This window comes from Camarhynchus parvulus, chromosome 1 (assembly GCF_901933205.1).
Source record: "Camarhynchus parvulus chromosome 1, STF_HiC, whole genome shotgun sequence".
Lineage (NCBI taxonomy): Eukaryota > Metazoa > Chordata > Aves > Passeriformes > Thraupidae > Camarhynchus > Camarhynchus parvulus.
In genome coordinates, this window is record NC_044571.1 from 3,799,899 (window position 1) to 3,824,617 (window position 24,719).

Here is a 24,719-nt window from a genome sequence, read left to right on the forward strand (position 1 = left end):
TAGATCTGGTCAGGGATTTCACACCACACCTCAAGTGAAGTGCAAATTATCATCACAGATGTGGCCACAGGAACACCCTGCACCTGCTGTCAATTTTGAAATAGATGTGCTCAGAAATGTGGGGCTATAATTCCCTCTTCTGGACACACTGTTCTATATTACAGTATTGATCAGCTACAGATTTCCCATTTTAACAAGTGGCCAAGACATAAAACATAAGCTGTAATAGTGCCATCAGAGTTTCAGTGGGAACAGGTTCATAAAGATCTGACTGCTTTGGAACAATTAGTAAATTAATACAATTTTTCTAACTTTAAAAATCATCTGCTGCTGGTTTAAGGTCAGCAATGTTGTACTTTTTAAATTAACTTAGAGATAATATAGTGACCAAGATTGTAAAAGCAAACTGTGTGCCAAAATTGACCTCCTTGAACTTATTAATAAAGAGTTCTGCCCTGAAAGTGAGTCTAACAAAGCAAGGGCAAGAGAAAAATCATTATGTGGCAAATAGAGAATAACTACATCAGCACTGAAGGACTTCTCTTCAAAACTTCTGAAAGGATATCACTAACAATAGAAAGGGTATTAAAAATGAAAAATTCAAATCTATTCAAAATGTTCTTTGACATTCAAATAGTGAAGTTGTCAGTCTTTGAGGTAAGAGACTTTAGCAGAAGAAATGGAAAGAAAAAGCAATACCCAGATAATGACTCTGAGCACTGCTTCTGCCTAAGCATTCCCAGTGAGAATTTGTATTCTGCTGCTTCAAAGAAACAAGGCATTTATTTACAAATAATGGTCTGATCCTTCTCCTTTTCTTTCCTTTCAGCAGTGGAAAAATTAGAACCTGGTGCCACTGATAATTGTTCCTCCTGGTAGTGCAGCACAGAGCTGCCTCACATGGACAACATCCAAATCCATGCTCAGCGTGGCACAAACCAACACTTGGGAATGTGGCACGTGGCTGTGGCGTGGCCAGGAGTGAGCCTCATTCAAAGGAGAATGTGGGAATCCATAAAATCAGAGGGTTTGGGGAAAGCTGCAAAAGGCAGGCCCAGAGACAGCAGAACTGTGATTAGAGCTAAGCAGTAACCATGAGATTGGTGATCAGAAAAATTATGTAAGAAGTAGAAAAGTAAGGACAAATAGAACAATGGTCTGTGTATTAACGCTTGTCTAGAATAACTCCCTAAGCTGCAGAAAAGTTTATCTAGTGAGATATTAGGAAGTTTTAAGCTTAATAATGGAGCTCTGTGCATTGTGTTTTAAGGCTTACATGCAGGTATTGTATTTGAAATAAGCAAGCACTGTTTTAACCAAAGGTACGTGTGCTTATAGTGGTTGGATAGAACTACTGTCAGCGTGCTTTTGCTTTGTGTGATGGGTCAAAAAACTTATAAAGTAAGTTGTAACATTAAGTTCTTGGTCCGCTGCCTGAGATGTGAGCTGCTGGCATCTTCCCATTGTCATAACCATGTAATGAGACTGATGCTGATGGCTCAAGACACAATCCTAGCAGTCTCCCCCTGTTTGTAATTTGTACATAGCCCCCAGCTGGAGACAGAGAACATGGAGAACAGAAGGAGAGTGCTGGTGAGAACAGCTTCTGGCTGGGGAAGAACAGCTCCTCCTGGGGCTGCCTGGTCTGGAGAAGAGAAGGTTTGGGGGAATGCCATCAATGTATGGAAATACCTGAGGGGCAAGAGGACAAGAGAGGACAAGAGCCAAGTTTCTGTCAGTGGTGCCCAGTGAGAAGACCAGGGGCAATGGCCACAAGGAGAAACATGGGAGCTTCATCCTGAACATCAGGAAACACTTTAATGTGAGGGAGACTGAGCCCTGGCACAGGCTGCACACACAGGAGGAGTTCCCATCCTTGGGGACACTCAGAAGTCATCTGGGGCTGTTCCTGAGCTTAGGATCTGTGCCCAGCCCTTGCTGACCCTGCTTTCAGCAGAGGGGCTGGACTGACCAGTGCCCAGATATCCCTCTGAACCTCAACCTCTGATCCTGTGATTTGGGAGGTTCTTATCAGCAATGGGACTGAGCTGGGAGAGCCTCTGCCAGCCCACAGGAGCTCAGTCCATGTCCTGATGAGCAGGGCTGAGCTGTGCCTCTGTGAGGGGCTGTGCAGCAGAGGCACAGCAATTCCAGAGCTGGCAGTGGGGTGGAAACACAGCTGGTGCTCTGGTTATGCCAGCTGTGCTGTCAAACACCACTGGAGAGAGCTGAGCTCAGCAAGGCCAAGGTTCACAGAGCAACTCTTCCATAAATCAGTATGTAAGGACAAGAGAAGAACTTCAAATATGCTGTAAAGGAATATTTGTCACTCAGTGAACGTGAGTGGGCTCAGACAGGAGGGTCCATAACCTCTGAGCCTCCCAGCTGGGCTCTTCTCCTCTTCACAGCACAAGTGGTGGCTGTGACAAAATCCCATCACCCAGCCTGCAGCAAAGCTGGATTAGTGTTTTAAATCCAGAGAACGTTACCTGGAAGTCTTTGACCCAGCCCTGTGCACTGCTGCGATCAGATCTGTACTGCTTAATAAAAGTGCTGGTGGATTTTTACTTCCAAGCAGGGCTGGACACAGACCATATTCTTACACGTGAGTTAAATCCACATTTAATTTGAAGGAATTCTCTCCCTGGCTGCAGAGGAATCAAGAATTGCACACAAAGAGGCATTAGAAAGGAAGGTGCTATGAAGTTCTGTGGTATAACACAGGTGTGAGGTTTTGGGGTGATGCCTCTTTCCTTATTAGAAAATCTAATCCTCAAGGAATGACCTGAAAAAAGATGAAAGGGCTAAAAAAGCACCAAGGCCACGACTACAACTCCTCTTATTTAAAAGATTGTGGTGGAAATGGATTTTTCAAATTATCTGCATTCTAGCAAGTTCACTAAACTCAACAAGTAAATTCTGAAACAACCAGGGGACAGAAATAATCCAAGAGATTTCAGAAATTGCACACTGCAGTGAACTACATTTTGGGAAAATTTCTAACTCATAGCTAATCATTCAACCCAGTATTTTTTTTTACCCATTTACATAGATAAGGAACATATTCATGAGAGGAATGAGAAGAATGGATTGCATCAGTATATTAATTTATGATAGTATTTTAATCACTAGAAGAACAACTTGGCATGAATATATCTGGGAAATACAACTTTTTCAGAAAAAGTAATAATGAGAATTGCTTTTTTTTTTTTTTTCTGATGGAGAGGTAGGAGGAAAGTTGCTTTTGAAATACAATAAAGATTGATCACAGAGAAAAAAAAAGTGTATTACACACTAAAAGCCATTAAGGTAATTTACCCAATAAATTCTGGAAATTAAAATCTAGCATGCATTTGCTTTAATGAAGGCCAGGTATGAATTATTTCAAATTACACCTCTATTTCAGATGCATATGCAATTTCCCTCATATTGAATCACTAAGTGCAATAGTTTAAAAAATGTCCTCTGCTGACCTAAAAAGATTTCTCTCCACTCTCAGACAGAAAGATGAGGATGCAAATACAGGAGCAGAACATTTATTTTGTTACAGCTTTCTCCTCTCTAAAAAAAAAAAAAGTATTTTTTGATGTGCTTACTTGTTCCTGGCCGGGCATCAGAGACATCCACCAGTGGCCCTGTGGCTTGTGACACCGACTGGTAATGGACAGTGTGGGTGACAGTCAGGGACTTCTGCTTGGACGTCTCTCCAAAGTCAGCATCAGTGAGCAGAACTGTGGATCTGTCATCTGTAAGTGGGGAAATAATCAGAGAATGAGCACAGAATGTTGGGTTTGACCCCATCCGAGCGTTGCAGCGAGTGCCCAGGTGTCCACAGCCCAGGGACACCATGGGCAGAGCAGCTCCTTGTCACTGTCACGTTTCCTGAAAAATCCCCTCACCCAGGATTTCTCCTGGGAAGCTGAAAAGCCTCAGAAAAGAATGTAAACAATAATTATCTGGTTGCTTTGGAATGTGGTCTGGAGGTTGCTTACCAACAGGTGAATATTTGATTGGTTCCATGTGAATTGTTTTTAATTAATGGCCAATCACAGCCAGCTGTGTTGGACTCTGAGTCAGTCACGAGTTTTTATTACTCATTCTTGTTAAGCCTTCTGATGTATTCTTTCTCTTTCTTTAGTATAGTTTTAGTATAGCATAATATAATATAATATAATATATAATATAATATAATATAATATAATATAATATAATATAATATAATATAATATAATATAATATAATATAATATAATATAATATAATATAATATAATATAATATAATATAATATAATATAATATAATAATAAATCAGCCTTCCAAGAGCATGGAGTCAGATTCTTATCTCTCTCACCTCATCCTGGGGACCCTCACAAACACCACAATTAGTGACCCTGAGTGTGTGGAGTTGAAAAGCAGCTCCCTGCTCTCTGCAGGGCCCAGAGGGCTTTGAAGGGAGGGACACTCTGGGTTTGAACTCAAATCCCATATAAAACTAAAGAATAACTTTAATTTTTCCTGGTGATTTTACTTTAGAGACGTGCAGCTGGGGCAGACTGTTAAACACCCTCACAAAGAGCTGATCTGTGTGTTGTCACTTGTGGCCCCAATTCCTTCATTCCCATCCTTTGAACATTGCCCTCTTCACTTTCAGAGAGCTCGGATGAGCTTTTCAACCTCACATGCTGTTGATGTTTTCAACAACATATTCCCTTTATTTCTTTTATCAGCATGATTAGCAATGTCCTCAGTGGAACCACCTCCAATATCGCAAAAGGAGGTTGGCTGGGGGTGGTGCTAACCAACCCTCTCTCCCCTTTTTCTGCAGAGACACGGATGACCCTGACCCAGGACTGTTGTTTTATGCAGCTTCAAATAAAAGTGTGAGGTTAGGCCTGACCTTGGGAAGGAAGGAAAATGTGAGCACTATCCTCTCCTGCTGTGTAGTTCTGCTTCTATTTCTTCCCTGTGGGGTAGGATATATTCACCAAATTTCTACACACACCTTGATCATTGCAGTGCTATACAGCATTTGCTTCCTTTTATTTATTTTTTTTTTCCTCCAGTTGTGATCTCTGTACCATATTTTATTTTTTCATTTGCTCCAAGGAGGAATCTGGTCCACTTGATCATGGATGGTTTAATAGCAATAAATCTTTCACTGCCTTTGTGCTTGCAGAACAACTATTTGGTGTGCTATCACACTTTCTTTTGCATTCTTTACAGTCTTTTTATCCATTCAGAATTGCAAGAAAAGCCTCAAGGAATTCCTGCTGGGCTGTGCTATATAGTTTTGTAATGTGTTCTAAGGAACTGGCAGCAGCAGGACTTCTGGGCATTTACTTGTCAGCAGAGGTTGATCCACTTCTTTTAAGCATTCCTGGGTTTTGTTTTGGATTTTTTTTTTTAAACTTGACAAGACACCATTAGGGTGAACAGTTCTGCACAGTAACAGAACACACATTTTTTACCCAAAGAAGGCTATAAATAGAATAACATTAGGAATCAAATCACTCTATCTCTGGCAAAAGATGAGCTCTTATTCAGGTTGGGAATAAAGCCTCTTGGCAGCAAACTCTGTCAAACCCTGCCAAAATCCCTGCTTATTCTGGGTGGAAGCTGCCTCTTAGCAGGGCCCTGATGGCATTGCTGCAGTTCAGGCTCTAAGAGTGTTTCCACTGGAACCCCCCCTGCTCAGCAGCTGCCACTCAAAAGTTAAAGCTCTCTTTAGAATGAAGCCTGGCACAAAGGGCAGAGACTTTGGGAAGCTCAAACAATGATTTTAGAAGGTCTGTAGGTCTCCTTTTCAAGCTAGGAGATGCAGAGATGCTGCTCTCAGTTTGCTGACTTTTCTCTCTGGCCACACCATCCCTGGATGCTGTTACGTTGTTCTTTTATACAGATTTTTATCCAAAAAAATGTAAAGTTAGAAGTCTAACAAGGTCAGTCAGGAGTCACAGTGTGTGCTCATACAGTCACAACATCAGGCTGCATTTCTATTCTGAGTTTCCAGATATTTTTAAATTATCTGGGGACAAAAAAAAAACCCCAACACCAAACAATTCAATTTCTCGTGACACTTCAGTTAAGTACCAGCCCCATGAGAAATCTTGTTTTCTGTGTCATCAAACAGTTTAGATTCGAATTTTGCATGGATACACAGAAGCTGAAAACTGATGAAAATGTTGAAATATCATGTGCTATGAACAGGTGGATACAATATGCAACATGTGAGTTTTAAAAGTTAGCTGTAGCAAATCTTTAGCTACTGGGAGTGCAGTTTCAGAATTTCATTTTCCCTTTAAGTAATGTCAGTGATCCAACTGCCTAGGCAGAGCCAAATGAGAAATCAGAATGAAAATCATAAAACTGCCAGTCCTCAATTCCATTTTCTTCAAGAAACTCTTTCCAACAGTTTCATTTTCCTAATGCCCTGCATTGTTTTAGATCCTATACTGAGATTACTTTTAGTGGGAAATGACTGAAAGGGGAGGGAAGATAAACCCAGTTCAGTTTTCAAATTACTTTGTAGCTCTTTTCTCTTGATGTGTGCAGCAGAGAAAAGGTGTGGAGGAAAGGAACTCCACCTAAAAGAACCTGTTATATTAACCAGGGGGAAAAAAGCTCAAATTTACCAATGGTCTCCATGGTGTCCCTCTCCTCTATCAGCAGCTGGGCTCTGGGAATGTCTATGTGCATCCTCAGTGTTTGCTGCTGCTTGTTAAGTGTGTCTGATGTCCTGGTGTTCTTGCTGAAAACAAAAGAGAAATGAAGACATTAACATTCAGCCTAAATGAAAAGATATTTGCAAACTTCCTCGCTTTCAATCTGTCCAGCTCAAAAACACCAGTGTGACCATAATCAGCAGAAACCACTCATCCATTTGATTTTGCCCTCTTCAGAGCAAGTGTATTAATTTATTGCACGTGGCCAGGCATTAGATGAATGCACAGTGTGGAGGGATGTGGTCTGTCCTCCATCAGCAGGAACCTGAGAATTTCACACAGTTTTCTTCAAGGGCTGTCATAATGAAATTAATAAAAACACTTTGGAAGATGGATCTTTTCTTTCACTCTTCATGAATCTGAGTAAAGCAACACACAGCTGATCAAACAGGTTGGTAGGAAAATGATGTCTTGAGTAATTTCTAATTGTTTTTTTATCTTTTCATTATTTTTAATTAGCTAAGTTTCAAATGTCACTTCCACTGATAAATGAAAAAGCAAATTAATAACTAAGCATACTATTAATAGATTGCATAAAATAAATAAAGGCTTTAGTCCCATTGATGTTCCAAGACAAAAATTGCAAATCTTGTTTACATTTGTGGATTATGTCTAATTGATTGATGCAATAATCTAAAAAAGAACATAAAGCAATTATTTTATCATCATGCAAATTGAAACAATTTTATTTTGAAGTTTGTGTACCAGAAAATGACTTCTTAAATGAGCTGTCTACCAAAAGCAAATGAAAATGGATGGTAAAACCAAGTGCCACAGTCATTTCTAGCACAGAGCTTGCACCAAAAATCCTTCAGATTGCACAAAACAGGAACATTTTGCCCTTTTAGATGTAATTAATCTCTGGATGAAATGAAATATTTGCAAATACTTCACGCAGGCAGGCTGTGGAGAGTTGAGACAAATCAGCCAGCAGCGTGATCCAGGTGCTCAGGCTTCAAAGAGCTGTAAGATCCAAGTGGAGGCCCATTTTCTCATTTTGTAGCGTAAAATAGCTGCAGATCACTCAGTTTAATTCTGCTTTGGCAGTGAATTATTGCTGTTGATGGAATCAGCAGAGGACTGTTAAAGGGATAAGCTCAGTTCTTCTGTGAGCACAGGAGATTAATCCACGTGTGATGAGCCCACAACTCCAGGAAATCTGTGTTAACTTCCTGCTGTGTCTCCATGCCAGCAAGCCCTGATTACCTCAGGTTTGGACATTCTCCTAGAGACTCTTTTTGGAGGAATTTTCTAGCCATGTGGTCAGTGGCTGTGCTCCAAATCCAAGGGTGAGATCCTCAAGGCACCTGGCAGCACCTCTCCGATTTTCACCTCCTGGTTTCCCTGCTGTTGTGGTCCCCAACATCATTAACACCATCTATACAACCCAAATTTAATGTCCCTCTTCTCCTGGGTGATTAGATGGTGCTGTTCCCATCACATACACATGGGTATTTGAAATGCATCCAAAAAGGTCACAACTGGTGCCTCATTCAATCACCATGGGAGCAAAATATCAGGAGAGCCTCCCAAGGGCTTCCAGATTTTCTCCATATATAATCAGGGGAGAATGGTCATCACAGGCTCTTACTAAAAATCATAAATTTTAAAAGACATGCAGTATTGGAAAATGCAGGTAAATTCCACACTGGTGTTCTCTAAGTCTCTGCACGGAGTGGATGCCACTCAAGTTGCTGAAATGTTAAGAGAATCAGACAGTAATATTTTATCTGCATGCCAAATGTGCTTGGATACAGGCCCTCGGGAAGTTGGACTGCTCTGGATTTGCCCAAAGTTGTAGAAGAGCAAATGTAGAGCACCTGTTCCAGTGCCTCACTGCCCTCTGAGCAAAGAATTTTTCCCTAATATTTAATCTGAATCTGCCCTCTTTCAGTTTAAAGAAGGAAACTGATTTTTTTTTAATGTCCAATTTCAATAATCCAATAGTTACAGGATGCACAGAGTCAGATACATCTGTGCAGTCCATAACTGAGTCTGGGAAATGCATCCCTGCACCCCTCTGCACCCACTGGGGATGCAGGAGACCAAGGGATGGGATCAGAGTCCTGCTCAGAGAATGCAGATCCCAGAATGCCAGAGCTGGAGCTCCTCAGCAGGATGAATGCTCTGCATTTCCATTATTAGAAAGTACTCAACCAACACTGGAAGCATCGTTTGGACCACAGGGAGCAGGAGCAGAGTTTTCCCCAGATTTGCAGATTCACTGCTCACCTGACAAGAGAGAATCCCCAATCCCAACCTTGGCTGCAGGGACAGCTCCATGCAAAATATGTGGGAGGTTTTTCAAGCCAGAACTGGAACTCAGGCCTCTCTGTATATTCAGGAATATTCCCTGCTATTCTTGAGAGTTATTCCTTGGTTTGTGGGCTGTCTCTCCTCCTCCTTGCTGAGCTAATTAATTCCCCTGCATGCAGCAGTGACATGGGGTGTCCAAACACAGCACAGGCACTTGGCAGAAGCAAGGGGGTTGTTGCTGATTAGGATGCTGTCTCATTCTGGCTCAGGGAATTTTGAATTCTTTTTTTTTTTTCTTTGCAGACCACAACAGCTCAGCTTTCAAGTTATAAATTCCTAAAGTGCCAACAGCAATGAAGAGCCTCTAGGGCTTGGAAACAGGGCAAAGAAGGTTTCACTTTTGAAGCTTCCTAAACTAAATGCAGGCAAAAAATATTTTAATGGTCTGGTGGATGAGGAGTCCAATGATTAATTCTTTAAAGGGATAAAATGTATCTATCTTTATTTTTTTAATATTTACAGACATAAAATCCCCAAACATAAGCGTGTTGGTTTTTTTGGTTTTTTTTTTTTTTACTTATCAGACCTTGTAAGGATCTGTGTAAAATAGAATTAATTCCCTCTGGTTCAAAGAATCTCTGAGCTCCAAATCATTAGGCACTGGGAGCCCATCAGGAGACTGGGTCACAGAATCATGGCTTGGGTTGGCAAAGACCTTAAAGATTATCTCAATCCAACCTTATGCCACGGGCAGGGACACCTCCCACTATCCCAGGGTGCTCCAAGCCCTTTCCAGCCTGGCCTTGGACACTTCCAGGCATGAAGAATCCACAACTTCTCTGCACAACATGTTCCAGTGCCTCACTGCCCTCTGAGTAAAGAGTTTTTTCCTAATATTTAATTAAACCTGCCCTCTTTTAGTTTAAACCCCTTGCCTGTCACAGACACATTTTATGAAAAATCCTTTGCCAGGATCTTTTTTTCCTAAGAAGCTGAGAGGCCCCAGAAACAAAATGTAAACAATAATTATCTGCTGCTGTGGAATGCAATAGGTGAAGCTTTGATTGGTCTCATGCGGTTGTTTTTAATTAATGGCCAATCACAGTGCAGCTGTCTCAGACTCTCTGGTCAGCCACAAGATTTTATTATCATTTCCTTTCTATTCCTTTCAAACCTTCTGATGAAATACTTTCCTTCTATTCCTTTAGTAAAGTTTTAATCTATCATTTTCTTTTAATATAATATATATCATAAAATAATAAATCAGCCTTCTGAAACATGGAGTCAAGATTCTCATCTCTGCCCTCATCCTGGGACCCCTGGGAACACCACCACACTTTCCCCTTTTCCTGTCACTGTCTGCCCATATCAAAGTCCCTCTCCTTTTCCTAAGCTCCTTCCAGGAAATGAAAATGCCTCAATGAGATCCCCCCAAAGATTTTTCCATCCTGAAGAATCCCTCAGTATTCTCATTAATTTGCTGTGTTCTTTTACTCTGCTGAAGTTCCTGCTTTTGTCACTATTTAAAACAGGTATTTGGGCAGGTATTTGGTCTGAGTGCAGCTTTTATGTTGAGTCTGTGGATAAAAATGCCTTTTCCACAGCAAGTACATTGTACAGACATTTTGAAAGAGCCCACAGTTTGTTGTAAAAACATATGGGAAACTAAATCAGAACATTTGGGGATAGAAGATTCTTCACCTTGTGTTCAAAATTTGAAAATTCACTGAATGGCTAAACAGCTTCACAGTGAACTGTCACACAGAGTGTGGCTGGACTGATGCTTTCACCCAAAAGAAACATTAAAATCTGTGCTTATCCAACAGCAGGGGTTTTTATTTGTGAGTGTAAGGTATCACCAATGAGTTGTGCAATTCCCATTAAACTGCTGACTTATCCTGCTCCACAGACATTTGGCTTACACAGCCAAAGCCGGGGACTCTCAAAGCAAAGGCTAAAGCTCCATTTTTAATCCTCTTTACACACACTCATGAAAATCTCCTCAGAGGGAAAGATACACAGAGCTCTCTCCAGGCCTCACATCTTCCTACCAAGCAGGGAATCATCTTGTCTGCCCTCTCTCCAAATACTCCCTTTCTTGATAGTTTTATCAGAGCAGATTTTGGTGAAATCATAAAGATAAAATGTATCAGGGGCTTTATCATATGTGACTGTTGTTTTGGAGAGGGCCTATTATCATTTGATTATTCACATGCTGCATCTTCAGGAACATCTGTTGTTTGTGGGTAGCTCAGGTTTCGTTTGAATTTATTTCACAGATTTGTCACAAATGAGAGTTCCCAGTTCTGGCATGTCTGTAAATACAAGCCTATACCCCCCATTTCCTCTGAAGTTCTGATTTAACAGTTATTTGCCTTTGTTCAAACTTTTAGAAAAGAAATATAAAATATGCTTAAAGATTACTTGTTAATAAATGAGGTGAGAGGAACTGGTTTGACGACCATGTTTCAATGCTGGTGAAAGGAAAATCCAAATGGAATGGTGGCAGATGAGTTACCTGGAAAAACTGCTCTGAACCAAGGACTGAGAGGGGACCTGGCTGCTCCCTGAGTACATCAGGCAGGGAGGACAAAAATTCCTTAATTTGGTAACCATCAGCAAAGGAAAGAGTGGGTAAAAGCTGGGCACTTCTGAGGGAAGTTTGGTGATGTTTTCTAAGTGTCAGAGGACTGAGGCTCTGCAATGGCCTTGCAGAAGTGGTGGCAAGGCTTGTGAAGGCAGCCAGGGTGGGGGCAGAGCATTACCAGCTTTGCAGGGGCTCTGAGTGGCTGTCCCTGGGACTGAAAGTCTCCATGCTGGGGTTTCAGCTGCTCCCTGCTGGGTTTCTTCAGGGTGATGCCTCACGTTTGAGCTTTTCTATGTTTCACATTCTGTTCTGCTTTAGTGTGTAGGTCTGGGCTTCGTATTATGGGATGGTGAGCTCCGTGCACAGAGCAGGGAGACAAAACAATTCCTGCTCCAGCTGGGCACCAAGGACAAATGACCCAAATCTCAGCCCAGGAGCACAAACCCCGTGGGCTGGAGAGAGAAAAACAAGCAGGGTGGGACTGCCTGGGCTAAAGCTGGAATGGGACAATGAACTGCAAGGTGCAAATGGAGCAGAACTGATCCCAGGGACAGACCCCGTGCCCGGCCGTGCATTTTGGGGCCATTTTGAGTTCATCTTGGGTTCATTTTGGGGCCATTTTGGTTCATCCTGGGTGCAGCCCTGGCTGGGCTCTGGTGCTGCCCAAGATGCATCCATGGAGGCCTTTTCATAAATCCCTGCTTTATTCTTTAGCTCTGCCCAGCCTCTGCTCAGGGTCAGCCTTCACAAGGCATCAAGGGAACAGACTTGCTGTGTGTGCTGATCTGTGCTGTCTTCTGTGCCACCAGAAACCACCAGGGCAAATGTTCCTGAAGCTGCTGAACCCCACAATTTTCTGCCACGGGCAGCCAGGGAGGGGATGACCTGGACTGCATGACCAGTTCTGTTAACATCACTGGGTTTATTCAGATATGATGGCATAGAGCTGAATTTACACCAAACCCATCTGTCACCGTGTCTTTGCTGAGTTCATTCTTACAATAGAAGTGAAATTTATCACGGGTGAGGAAGTCTGGAGTGTGGTTCGTGTGGTGAAATATCTATGACATTCTCAAATTTGTTGCTGGAATATAAAAAATATTTTCTAGCAACCCCAAATTCATTTGAACTCAAAAATAATCCCTTGGCAATCCCAGTTTCAAATATATGCAGTGGTTCTAAAGTTCAATATTTTCCCTAGACAAAACAATAAACACTGAAGTTATGAAATTTCCATCTTTGAAAGAATTGTGGTGCCAGAATAGTCATTATGATGCAATTCAACAACTGGATTAGATTTCTGAATGCTGAACCGATGGAACAGAAGTGAAAAATAATAAATGGATTTACCTGCTCTTTTATACCTTTGGGTATAAGCAGCTAAAAACAGTGAATTACATAAACAGAGCTGCAAAGTTTAGAGATATTCACAGCCAGGAATTTATGGCCTTTAATCAGATGATCTCTGAAGAGCAATTACTTTGATACATATTATGAAAATATTTTTTCAGAGTGGGAAAAATGTCCAAATGGACCTACATAGCTTCTATGATTTAATCTAACACGAGTTATCAGGTTTTTTTATCATTGTAGCTCCTCACATTATCCACAAAGTGTTTTCTTCCTCTCATGTCTGACCACCAGGGCAAAACAGTTCTCAAAGGACAGACAAATGGTGTGTTTTGGAAAAGGGTTTAGGAATAAAAAGTTTACTTCTCCTTTTGTCCCTCTAGCAATTCTGAAATATGATACTATAATTAACAGACATTTTTCAGTTTAAAAAATACAATAAAATTCAATTTGTTCTTACCTCATAAGCATTTCAGCCAAACTCTTTGCATCTAGAAGAAAATAGAGGAAATGTCATCACAAATCAAAATCTATTTGAGAGATGCATTATTAACAAGTGATTTGAATCAGCCATGTGTAACACCACAGTTGTTTCTAGATCAATGGCAAGAATAAAAGTGTCTCTAAGTCTCTACTTTTGCTGAAATTGCATTTCTACTCCAAAGTCCTGTTTAGTTCCTCAGTAGCAGCAAAGATGATAAGAGAAATACAAGTTACCATTGGCTTAACTAGAAAAAAAACCCTACATAAACATATTAGAAATAGGAACAATTTAACAAATAACGAAGAACTCAGCTCTTTTGTGCTATGGGTAGCAAATGAACAGGTGAGGGAAGAAGAAAAGGCTCAAGACACTGGCAAGGGGCTCAAAGACCTTGGCACAAAGTCAAAGACACCTGTGCCTTTGATTTTAGCCCATGGAAACAATTCCCAACTTTGTGTGAAAATTTACAAACCACAAAAGTTTGAATAGAATAATAGTTAATTTGTCACAGAGTAAAAAAGTAAAATTTTAGGGATTTAGAATGGGGGTTCAAGAAGCAAGATAAAAGAATCTAAGTGTGTCCTCTTCTTGTCCTACATCTTCTGCTGTGATGGTGACACTTTTAGAATTGTTTAAACTAAAGGCAGACTGTCTAACATAGGTAATAAGTATTAGAAAATTATTATAAATAAAATACACGTAATTCTTAATATAAAAAACTGACACCGCCCCAAAAGTGAACAGTGTGCCACAAACCAACCTGCCAAACAAACCTCAACAAGTCAGAAAAAGAACATAACAGATAAAGAAAAACAAACAACCTTAAAAACCAGAGCTGAAAAATCTTGACTTCTTCTTCGATCACAGAGCTAGGAAAAAAGACTTTTTAATACCTTGAAAGCCATTTCAAACACACAAAACCTGAAAAATTAGTAGTTATCAACCTGTCAATTCCAAACCAGATGTGAGCAAGGGAGAGCTCCAAGGAGTCAATTTAGAATCCCAGAATCCCTGAGGTTGGAAAAGACCTCCAAGAGTCCCAGCTGTGCCTGGTCCCCATCTTGTCCCCAGCCCAGAGCACTCAGTGCCACCTCCAGGGCACACCTGCAGGGATGGGCACTGCAAAGCTCCCTGGGCAGCCCCTGCCAAGGCCTGAGCTCCCTTTCCATGGGCAAATTCCTCCTGGTATCTAACCTGAACTTCCCCTGGCACAAACTTGCTTGGTTGCACTCAAATATGAATATTTCCCCACTAGCAATAATTCAAAATACTGCTGGGTGTTCAGAGTATGGCTACACATGAAACAGAGGATGGTTCATTCCCACATGGATCAGCGCTGCAAAATAAGACACTGCTGAAGGAAAAATATTCCTCCTGTTCTTGTCGTTGCTGCTATTATTAGCAGAGAATCTTTTGGGGCTATAATTATTTCAATACTTATCAGTTCAAAAGGCACAGCTGAAGTTTGGTTTTTCAGGTAGGCTTCTGTAAAACTCTATCAACATAATACATGAATTTCTGTGGTATCATCCAGCAGAAACAGGCAGCTCTGCTTTGTTCTCCTGCAGTCTGCTGCTAAACAAACTCACTCAAAATGCTGATTCCCAAGTCCTTAAGTTTATCACACAGCAACAAAGCAGCCTTTTGTGCAACCAAGTGAAGCAAATCTGAGAAGAAAGCAATTCCAAGTTCTAAGTCTTCAAACAACTCTTATATGGAAGTTTACATTTCTTCTTTTATCTGCTTCTTGTAAATCTACCAGCACCTGCCAAGACATTTACTGAATTTATCTTTGTTTCCTCCATCCCACTTTTTTTATTCCTCAATCACCTCTTGGGTCTGCAACACCTACAACAATTTCCTTACTTGTGATCCTATTAAATATCCTGCTTTTAAAATGCCAAGGATGCAGGCAGAAACAAGCCACATCTTAACACATCTCTATAGCTTGTCTTGTACTCCTTTTTAAAAGGAATGGACAGAGGGCTCTTTTTATTCATTAAAAAATCTCAGCAAAACCCTTTTTATCCACTTTTCTGAATTGTATTTATCTGACACAGTGCCAGCTTGCCTCTCTTAGGCTTTATTCCTCACCTACCACTGGAGAAGCTAGAATTCTGTGCTCCCTCTAGCTTTGTTTGCTTTACTTTTTCATTTTTAACCTTCTTCCATCCCTTTCCAGCACAAAGCATGGAAGATTCATGGTGGAGGGAAGGATGGTTCATCTGGAGTGTCTCATCTAAAACAAACATTTATTTTGGGCACTCAGAATTCCTATTTTTCACCTGGAATGAGATTCTCTTTGCCATTAACACCTGGAAGTGGCAGTGCCTAACAGATGACAATATCTTTGCCATCAGTCATAAACCAAAAGACCAACACTGCTGCTCCCAAAGGAGTTTTGTTACTGACTTCCAAAAACCCAGGAAAGGACAAATTTCTTCAGAAGAATACAAAAAAGCCAAACAAAGACAACACAATAATAATAATGACATTGGTTGCAAGTAATGGGGTTGTTTTTAGCAAATTTTATGATGCTTCTTGCTATTCTAGCAGCACCAGGATCATGAAGACCCTGTGTACACATTCTCCCTCTGGCATACATAATCAGGGTGGTTTAATATGCAAATATTGTTTTCATTCAGCCAGCAGCTTTTTGAAGCAATTGCTGCCTCCTTAAGTGAAGTCTGTGGATATTTGTGCAAGGAATTCACAACTCAAGAAAAGCAGAAAGGACAAAACTGAAAATTATTACAATGTACGTAGCTATTTTTTTTTATTTAAAAGTTTTCTTTTTGTAATTTTTTATCAGGTTTAAATGGCAAAAAATCTCCCTCAGATGTTCTCAGGTGCTGCACAGCACACAGATGATTTCCATGCTGCACCTGGAGAAAAATTCACACCAATTCATGCACGTGGCACAGAAGTTCTTGTTAACACATGTTGATCCTTGGTTAAAGAGATGCACAGGAGACTGTGCACCTTCAGTAAAAAATAACATGAGACATCAGCAACACCATGTATAGAGTCAAAAGCTGAATGAGGAAGTACTGAAGGGAAAAAATTCAATCAGCTGACTTTAAATTTGTTAATTATCCAAGTAGGGTGAGCAGAACTGCTGGAGTTAATGATGGGCACACAGGTTGGTGTGGCGTGGGACAAAAACAAAGCTGTCAGGAATATGAAGGGCTCCTCTGTATCCATCAAACCAAAATCCAGAAGCCTAAAAGTGAATATCACAGAATCACGGAATGGGTTTGGATGGAAGGACCCTTAAAGATCATCTCATCCCATCATCCTACCTCCTGCCATGGCAGGGACACCTTCCACTGTGCCAGGCTGCTCCAAGCCCCAGTGTCCAAACTGGCCTTGGGCACTGCCCAGGATCCAGGGATGGAATTCCATCCCAGCCCCTGCCCACCCTGCCAGGGAACAATTCCTCATTCCCAAGATCCCATCTAATCCTACCCTCTGTTAGTTTGAAGCCATTCCCCCTTGTCCTGTCACTCCAGTTCCTTGTGAATATTCTGTTTCCATCTTTCTTGTCAGCTCCTGCAGGCCCTGCAAGGCCACCCTGAGCTCAGGCCAAAGCTTCTCCTGTGCAGGTGAACAATGCCAGCTGTGCCAGCCTTTCCTGCCAGCAGAGCTGCTCCATCCCTCTGCTCATCCTGGAGCCTCCTCTGGGCTCTCTGCAGCAGCTCCAGCTCCTCCCTGCGCTGGGACCCCTCTATAAGAACATCATGTGTCCAAAACATCAGCTCCAGGAGAAATGTTATTGTCACAAGCCAATGACAGAGATTTTAATGTGCTTTTCCTGCTTTCCCTTTTGATCAGCTGGTTGATGATACTTTCTAAAACAAGCCAGCATCCCTGGCTGTGTCCTATCACCTCCCAGCTGTGAGATGGTGAAAGCAGGGCTTGGGAAGGGAGCATGGATGACAGAGGGAAGGAGATGATCTCTGCTCCAGTCAAGCATCACTTCAGTAAAAAAGCCACAGCCATCACTTTTCTCTGCTGGCACAGCCACCTTTAAAATTCTTAACACACATTGCCCCCTGGGAAATCAGGGACAGTGATGGAGTTTTAAATTGCATCCTGCCACTCCTGAACCATCACGCCATCCTTTCTGCTTGTGTTAAGGTGAATTGGATTCAAAAACAAGGGGAAAACCATTCCAGGAGTAGCAGAGCTGGGTTAATGGCCAGAAGGAGCATTAAACCATCAGGCTTCCCTTTGAGAATATCTGCTGAACTCCGGAATTTGTGACCTTTTTGTGTCACCTGGCTGGTGGAACAACTAAACTGGGCAAAAATCAGGACTTTGCTGAGAAATCTGTTTTCTTTATAAAGGAGGAAAAAAAAATGTTTAATTGTCCCCACATCCAGACAAGTGGTAAAAGGATCAAGAATAGAGAGGCTGCTGTTCTTCAACAGAAATGGGAACTCAAACCCATTGTCCATAAGCAGGGACACAAATGTTTGCATGCAGAGGACCCTGCAAATAAATCTGCAATTCCCTCTCCCTCTTTGTCAAACAGGTTCAAAAAAACCCACACATCTGCAGCCACAAAATCAAGAGTTACATCTGTAATTCGCACTAATTATTTTAGAAGGTCCCACTGTGGAGATTATTTTTCTGATGTAGACTAGAGGAAATTCTGATTTAGGAAAAAGGAATATTGTGCCTCAAAGAAACCCCACCAGGTCATACAAACCAAATGATAATGTGATATTTCTCTTTCAAAAGTTGTATGAAAGTTAATCACAACAAATACTAGAGAAAACCATTTCTTCTTTAGTTAGGAATTCAGAAAAAACTTGCACACATTTGTTTTAGAAAACTTAGTAAGTTCTCTGGAACACCAATATTATTGTCAGGAAAGCTTTTAGAACATGAAGTTTCTGCTCCAGAAGAGCAGAAAATGTCAAACATGGGACCAGTCTTCAAAAAGAATGAGCAAAAAAATTCTGAATTACTTAAGTCCTACCAGTTTGATCTTGGCAATGCACAAAATAATAATAAAAAAGAATTGAGTGGAGCTTAATGAAAAGAATTAAAAGGATAATTGAGGCCAATCAATACAGACTTGTGGTCAAGCAGCCATGTCAAACAAAGTGGATCTTTAAAAAAAATGAGATTAAAATTTGCTGAGAATTAATGACATTGAAAAAAGCTCTCATTGGGATATGATTAAATCACAGTAAAAGATCATTTATGTTTCCCTAAAACAAAGTTTCAGTAACTCAAACTATTTTAACAGAAAGTAGCATGATGCAAAAATTAACACAGTAGCTATTTAAAATGGATTTCAACATATTCAGACCCAAAATTGAATAATTCTTCAGTAATTTTTTTTGTCAGGGACATTTATCAGTGGTCTGGAGTAAATAAAATAATATCTGATAAAAGTTTGCAAGTGACACAAGAATTTGGTAGCTAAAATATAAGGAAAATGCCAGATCACTAAGAAAATAATCTGGATTATAAAGTCATACATCAAGATCACAAACCAGGGCTGTACAACAGGGAATGTTTTCCTGTTTCAGAGCAATCAGAGAACTGGCAAATGATCTCAATGAATAAAACGTTAAGGATGTAAAGGATGGGAAAATTAGAGAGGAAAATTAAAATATATTCATCTGTTTCATTTACCAATTAAAGCATTAAGAAATGACTTGGTTACCACCATGTGGAAAGGATATCCTTGGAGACTGAAAATGATACACAAAAGAACTTCTGTACTCTAGAGAAGACAGGACCAGATGGGATGTCGAGCTGTAGTGTGACAAATTCAGCTAAGTGAGACACAACTTTTACAGAAATGGTACTTAAATACTGATGTCTTTTATCAAAAGTACTGATGAAATCTTTTCCACTGCCTGTGTTTAAGTGAAGTTCCAATATTTTTCTAAATTCCTAATTTCTGAAATAGTTCATAGAAATTTTATTTTATGCAAAAGCCACCCTGGTCAGTGATCATCATCCTTCCTCAAGGGACTGTAACTCAAGATTCTATGAATACCTGTAAATTAACCATGAAAAAATAATGGGCAGAAACATCATTTTCTAGAGCCAAAGGGCTCGAGATGTCCTACTCATTACTGGATGGAATTCCACAGTTTTTCTAAGAAGATAAGATAACACTTTCTTTTTCTTTACCACATTTTTTTAAATGAAAAAACCCAAAACTGGAAAGGTAAATGGCTTCCAAGGTTTTGAAGGAAAAGTGATTATACAAGCTAAAGCATCCACATGTCCTGATTTCCAGGGCTGTGTATGAACCATAAGGTTGGTTGTCCTTTTTTATATATGAATTTGTCCATGCCTTTTATCTTTTTTTTAACTCCAGAATATTGTTAGAAAGGACAAAATTAGACCAGAAAAGAGAGAAGCAGGAAGGTCAGAAGGAAAACATAGCATTGGCCGTGGTTTTAATAGGTACCATAATCACATTTTGGTTAAAATACAAACAACTAATCAATTTCGTGGCTCCTGGAAAAGATTAGGCTTATTTTTTGTAGATGAGAAATTGTTTTACTATTAATTCAGGTTTGGATTTGAAAGGATTTTCCTGAATACCTTCAGAAAATACCTTCCCAAAATACCTTTTCCAGTGCAAAAGCTACAGGGCAGCAGTGTCAGACAGCAAGGGTCAAAAACTTGGCTGTGGCTCAGCCAGGGGTTTTTGCTAGAAAATGATGAAGCTGAATGAATTCACAGATCTAAATCTTATTCACATAACAAACAACAGAATTTGAATAAGGATCAGAGGAAAATGCAGATCAGCAATAATGAAAAGTCAGTGAACAATGAAGTGTTGTGTAAGTTCTATTATAAAAAATCATGGGGAAAATGTGGTAACAAATCTGAGAAAATCTGGTTGTGTGTTCTATCCTACTAAAATCTGGCTACTTTCATTTTATAATTTGGAAATAATGGTTAGCATCTGCTGGAAAACTGAGATTCCCTCATCTTCAGAACATCTGATTTCATCCTTCAAAAAAAAATCTACTTAAGGGTCGTTGAGGGAAACAAACAAACAACAAAAAAAGGAAAGCAAATCAATAAGAAATATCTTCCTTTCCCCCATGCAAAACAATAACAATGTACATATTAATAAATTTTTTAGAAACTTCTGACCAAATGAAAAAGAAGGAATTTCTACAGAAAACACACACACTCTGTTCTGTACTGCACGAAAATGATCCCAGCTGGGGATTGCACACTTTGGTCACGTGCAGCCCCACTCCTGTTTTCATGTTGAGAAGTTCCACAGACACCCCCTTACCTCGGAGCCTCTTCAGCCTCTGCTCCCTCCTCCTCCTCCTGACGATCAGCAGCATCACAAAGAGCACCAAGACCCCCACCAAGATACAGGAGATGGTCACCAGCATCTTCAGCCCTTCGTTGGTCCCCAGCCCTTCCTCACTTTGCACAACCGACTTGATGAGGGGAGGGATTGTACCTGCAAACAGGGTCATGGCATTAGAGGCCTCTTAACCAGGACAAAAGATTGAGTTCTCAGGGAATAAAGTATTTTGTTGCTTCAGGTGCTGGCAGAACCCTGAGCAGGATTTTTCTGTTTGGGGTGGAGGCTACATTTGTGTGTAATGGCCACGAGCACATAACCAGGCTCATGGTAATGAGGGACTGACTGCAGAGATTATCAGACATCCAGAAGAATTGCATTCACTGATTAAGGAAAACCATGCCTGATATGCAGTCAAATACTATGATTAATTTGGAGTCCTATTAAATTATTAAAAAGCTGTAAGAGAGCTCAGAATTCCTCCCTATGTCTATTATTCCTTATTATGGTGAAATAGCACTGCTGTGACATTTCTGCTGGGCTTTGCTGTGCAAGGAACTCATTTGACAAGGCTCATTTTGTGCCACATACATCAGATTAATCCTTTGCACAGACACATTCTGCTATCAGTTCTGAGGGTGCAGCAGTGATAGTGGTCTGAAATTCAGACAGCCAACCTGATACTAATCTGCTAAAGACTGTCTGACATTATACTCATCAGTAAAACAGGAGAGTAATGCTGGATAGAAACAATCAAATTTTGAGAGGGAAACGAGGGAAATGAATCTACCAGCTACTGGCAGGCAGCTCACTTTTTCATTCTGGGACATATTTGCATTTTGAATATACCCAGCTTCCTGGTGATATATAATACTTGAACTTTTCAATTCTTTTCTTCTTTACCTCTAAGGGACGTGAGAAGAATGCAGCACCTTCTGCGGAAGGCTGTTTAGTCATGGAAGACTTCTCACTCATTTCCTGATTACTATTAAACTGCTGAATGCAACCACAAATGAGGTTATAAAATGCAGATTTCCTTGAAATGCGTAGAAACACGTAAGTATTGTGAACTGTGATGACTTTGGATGGAAGCTATTAAATTTTAACCAGCTACTGAAACATAAAAGTGGCTACTTACTTGCTAAAAGGAAAGGAGGGTGAGAGAGAAAAACAGGCACATCCTTTTTTACATTTTAATTGCTGCATTAAGTGATATAGTTATATCTCATTATGTGCTATACAGTATCAGAATAAAAACTGAGATCTGATGCAGTACAGTGTGAGTGCCATAACCACAGCGAAAATGTACAATCCCAAGTCTTGTTTTTTTCAGAAGAGCTATTTCAGCTGCATATAAAGAGAAGAGCAGCTCCCTAAAGGGACAAAGATAAAAAGAAAAACTACAAGCATCCAAACCTATATTAGGTACTTTGGAAAATTTGTTTTCTTACAATTGCATTTGGAATATTTTTCTAATGTTCCACTGCAGTTCTTCTCCATAATTTTCCTTTTTTTTTTTTTTTTAATTTTCTGTTTCTTGAACACACAGCAGGATACTTTCATCTTGCCCTGAGATGCACATTTTGTACTACTTTAAAGGCAAATAAAATCATTAGATGAAGAAATGGAAAGAACTTCAAGCTCCTGGAGGTAATACTAATAACTGTCTCTACGTCCTCCTAAACCCTCCTGGATACTAAAGGGCCAAAGTTTTCTCTCAATTACAGTCACAGAGACCATTAGGTTCAAGATTGCCTAAAATTGTGTCTTTGATGAAAATCAAATGATGAGTGGCCCTTATGTCACTTAAACCTGAAGTGTTTAGATATGTGATTATCACTATCCATACCTCTCTCTAGGCAAATGTAAACCTCATAACATTACAAACAGGCAGTTGGAGCTTAATTAAAAAGTCATACTGCATGTTTTCACATCACCCCTTTGCTGCTTTTCAGCAATTGTGTTAGAAATTACCAAAAATTACTCCTGGTATGTGTGGAGAAAACACCATTTCAGTGTTTGCTGTCATTCTAGGTGCCTGCTGGGAGCAGAATGGTCAAAGCTTTTTTCAGGACTCAGTCCCAGACAAATGGGGAGGGTTTGTTTTGTTTTCCAGGTCGGTTCACCATCACCCTTTGTTAGCCTGATTGGTGCCTCACAGAAACTGCAATCTGAATATCTCTGACCCCTTTTTCCCCTTGGCTGCAGCATCTCCCACTGCACCCTGTGGACTCAGGAGGGTTTCCCTGTGTCCCGCAGGGCAGGGAGTGCCTGGGTGGGTCAGAATCAATTAGCAGAGTTTAGAGCTGATCCGATTTAATGCCAGGGCTACCCAGGAGCTGATCCCCGAGCTGGGAAGCTCCTTTGCAGCTCTCCACAACTGCAGCTGCACAGGGCTAAAAATATCTCCTTATGGATCGTGGGCTTCTGAAAAAAACAAGGGGCAGGCAGGTCAGCCAACCTGTAAGCTGGAAATTGTTGCTGAAATGCCCATGACCAGAGAGCAAAAAGCTGCACGTAGGTTTGTCATTAACCCTCTGACCTGATTCAGCACAGGGAGATTTGAGGGGGAGGATGCTGAGCCATGATATTCCTCCCACACACAGCAAAGTGACCCAAAACCACGTAACTCTGGGATTTCTGCAAACTTTACAAAGGCTTTATCTTAAAGCTGCTAAAGCTTCTAAGCTTGTTCTTAGCGTTTGGCATCCCAGAACTTTCATACACTGCATTATCTAATCTTCAAAGTGCTACTCTTGTATCTGCTCTATCTGAGGGGCAGCTGTGACCCCCGCAAGCTGGAAGGGGCTAATCTCACATCACAGGGTGAATCAAAGGCAGAGGCAGGGACAGAACTCAAAAGTGGGGCTGGCCAACAAGTTTCCACTGGTTTTCTGCAAATAAAAATTCCTTGTCTAAGGAAGCAAAAATTTCTGTATCAAATACTTGTAAGAATGATAATCCTCATAATAATCAGTTTTAATTTCAGTTCTGAGTCAAACCTAGCAAATGTAGAAAATCTGAAAACTGAAATTTGCTTTTCCATCCCTGTTTTCATCTCATAACCTCAGGGTCAGTATTTGAGCTCGCTCTGCCTCTCTAAGGCACAATTCAGTCCTGGCAAAGCACACTTCACAAACAAAACCAGCAATATCACAAATGGGAAATTTTCTAGCTGACCAGAAGCAGTGGCCCAGGAAATTTAATGCTGCAAATATTTTTTACTGTTTCATTTTATCCCTTTTAAAGATGCTATATGGCAACATAAAAAATCAAAGGGTGTGCAGGTCACACCAGGGTAAGTATCATCACCCAATCAAAGAGCAGAGCCTGACAACATTTCAGATCAGATCACTGTAAGAAGAGTTTTGATTTGAGTGCTACAAGAGGAAATTGAAGGTTCTGGATCTGCATTTTGATAGAAATTCATTTTAAGGTATGGCTTAAGACTGTTTGCCCCAATCAAATAAAAGCGATGATAATGGAACAACTGAAAGTTGAATGCTGCCTGTGGAAAGATATTGGAAAACAAAACAAAACCAGGATAGGTTAAGTAAAATGAGAAGAAATTAACTCATAATACTTGAAAGAGTTATTATTGACAACAGCTACACTTCTCAGTAAAACAAGTCTTTCACATGCCTGGAAAAACCTGGAACATTTGTGAAGTAACTGCTTAGAACCTCGATTCCTGTGAGCCTCTGGAGTGCTGAGGCAAGATCTTGCTCTTAATTTTCCAGACTGTGTGAAATAACATGAGGATTTGTGTGGCAGCTTACCAAAGATGGTATTTTTCCAAAGGGTGATTAATTATCTGCAAGAGCTGCCGAGTACCCAGCACAAGGCTGGTATAGCAGCAGAGGATGTGTCAGGGGCTGAGGTTTAAACCCTGCCTAAGTCAAATCCCACATTTCTGCCTGGGAATGACCCCTGAGCTGTACATGAGTAGTGATGTTCGTGTGGAGGCGTGTTACCAACGCAGAGTTACAAACAATTACCAATTTGGTGCTG

At 40.6% G+C, this 24,719-nt stretch overlaps 1 protein-coding gene across 1 annotated transcript in view; it reads right to left on the reverse strand.

Annotated features, from left to right (window-relative positions):
- The window catches only part of DSCAM (DS cell adhesion molecule), a 471,606-nt gene that overhangs the window by 25,304 nt on the left and 421,583 nt on the right, over positions 1–24,719 (reverse strand). The window contains exons 27-30 of the mRNA XM_030957750.1: positions 20,688–20,864; positions 13,376–13,406; positions 6,633–6,748; positions 3,597–3,746 (exon numbers count right to left, since the gene is read on the reverse strand). Coding sequence (XP_030813610.1) covers positions 3,597–3,746; positions 6,633–6,748; positions 13,376–13,406; positions 20,688–20,864 — 474 coding nt within the window. The remainder of the gene's footprint in view (positions 1–3,596; positions 3,747–6,632; positions 6,749–13,375; positions 13,407–20,687; positions 20,865–24,719) is intronic.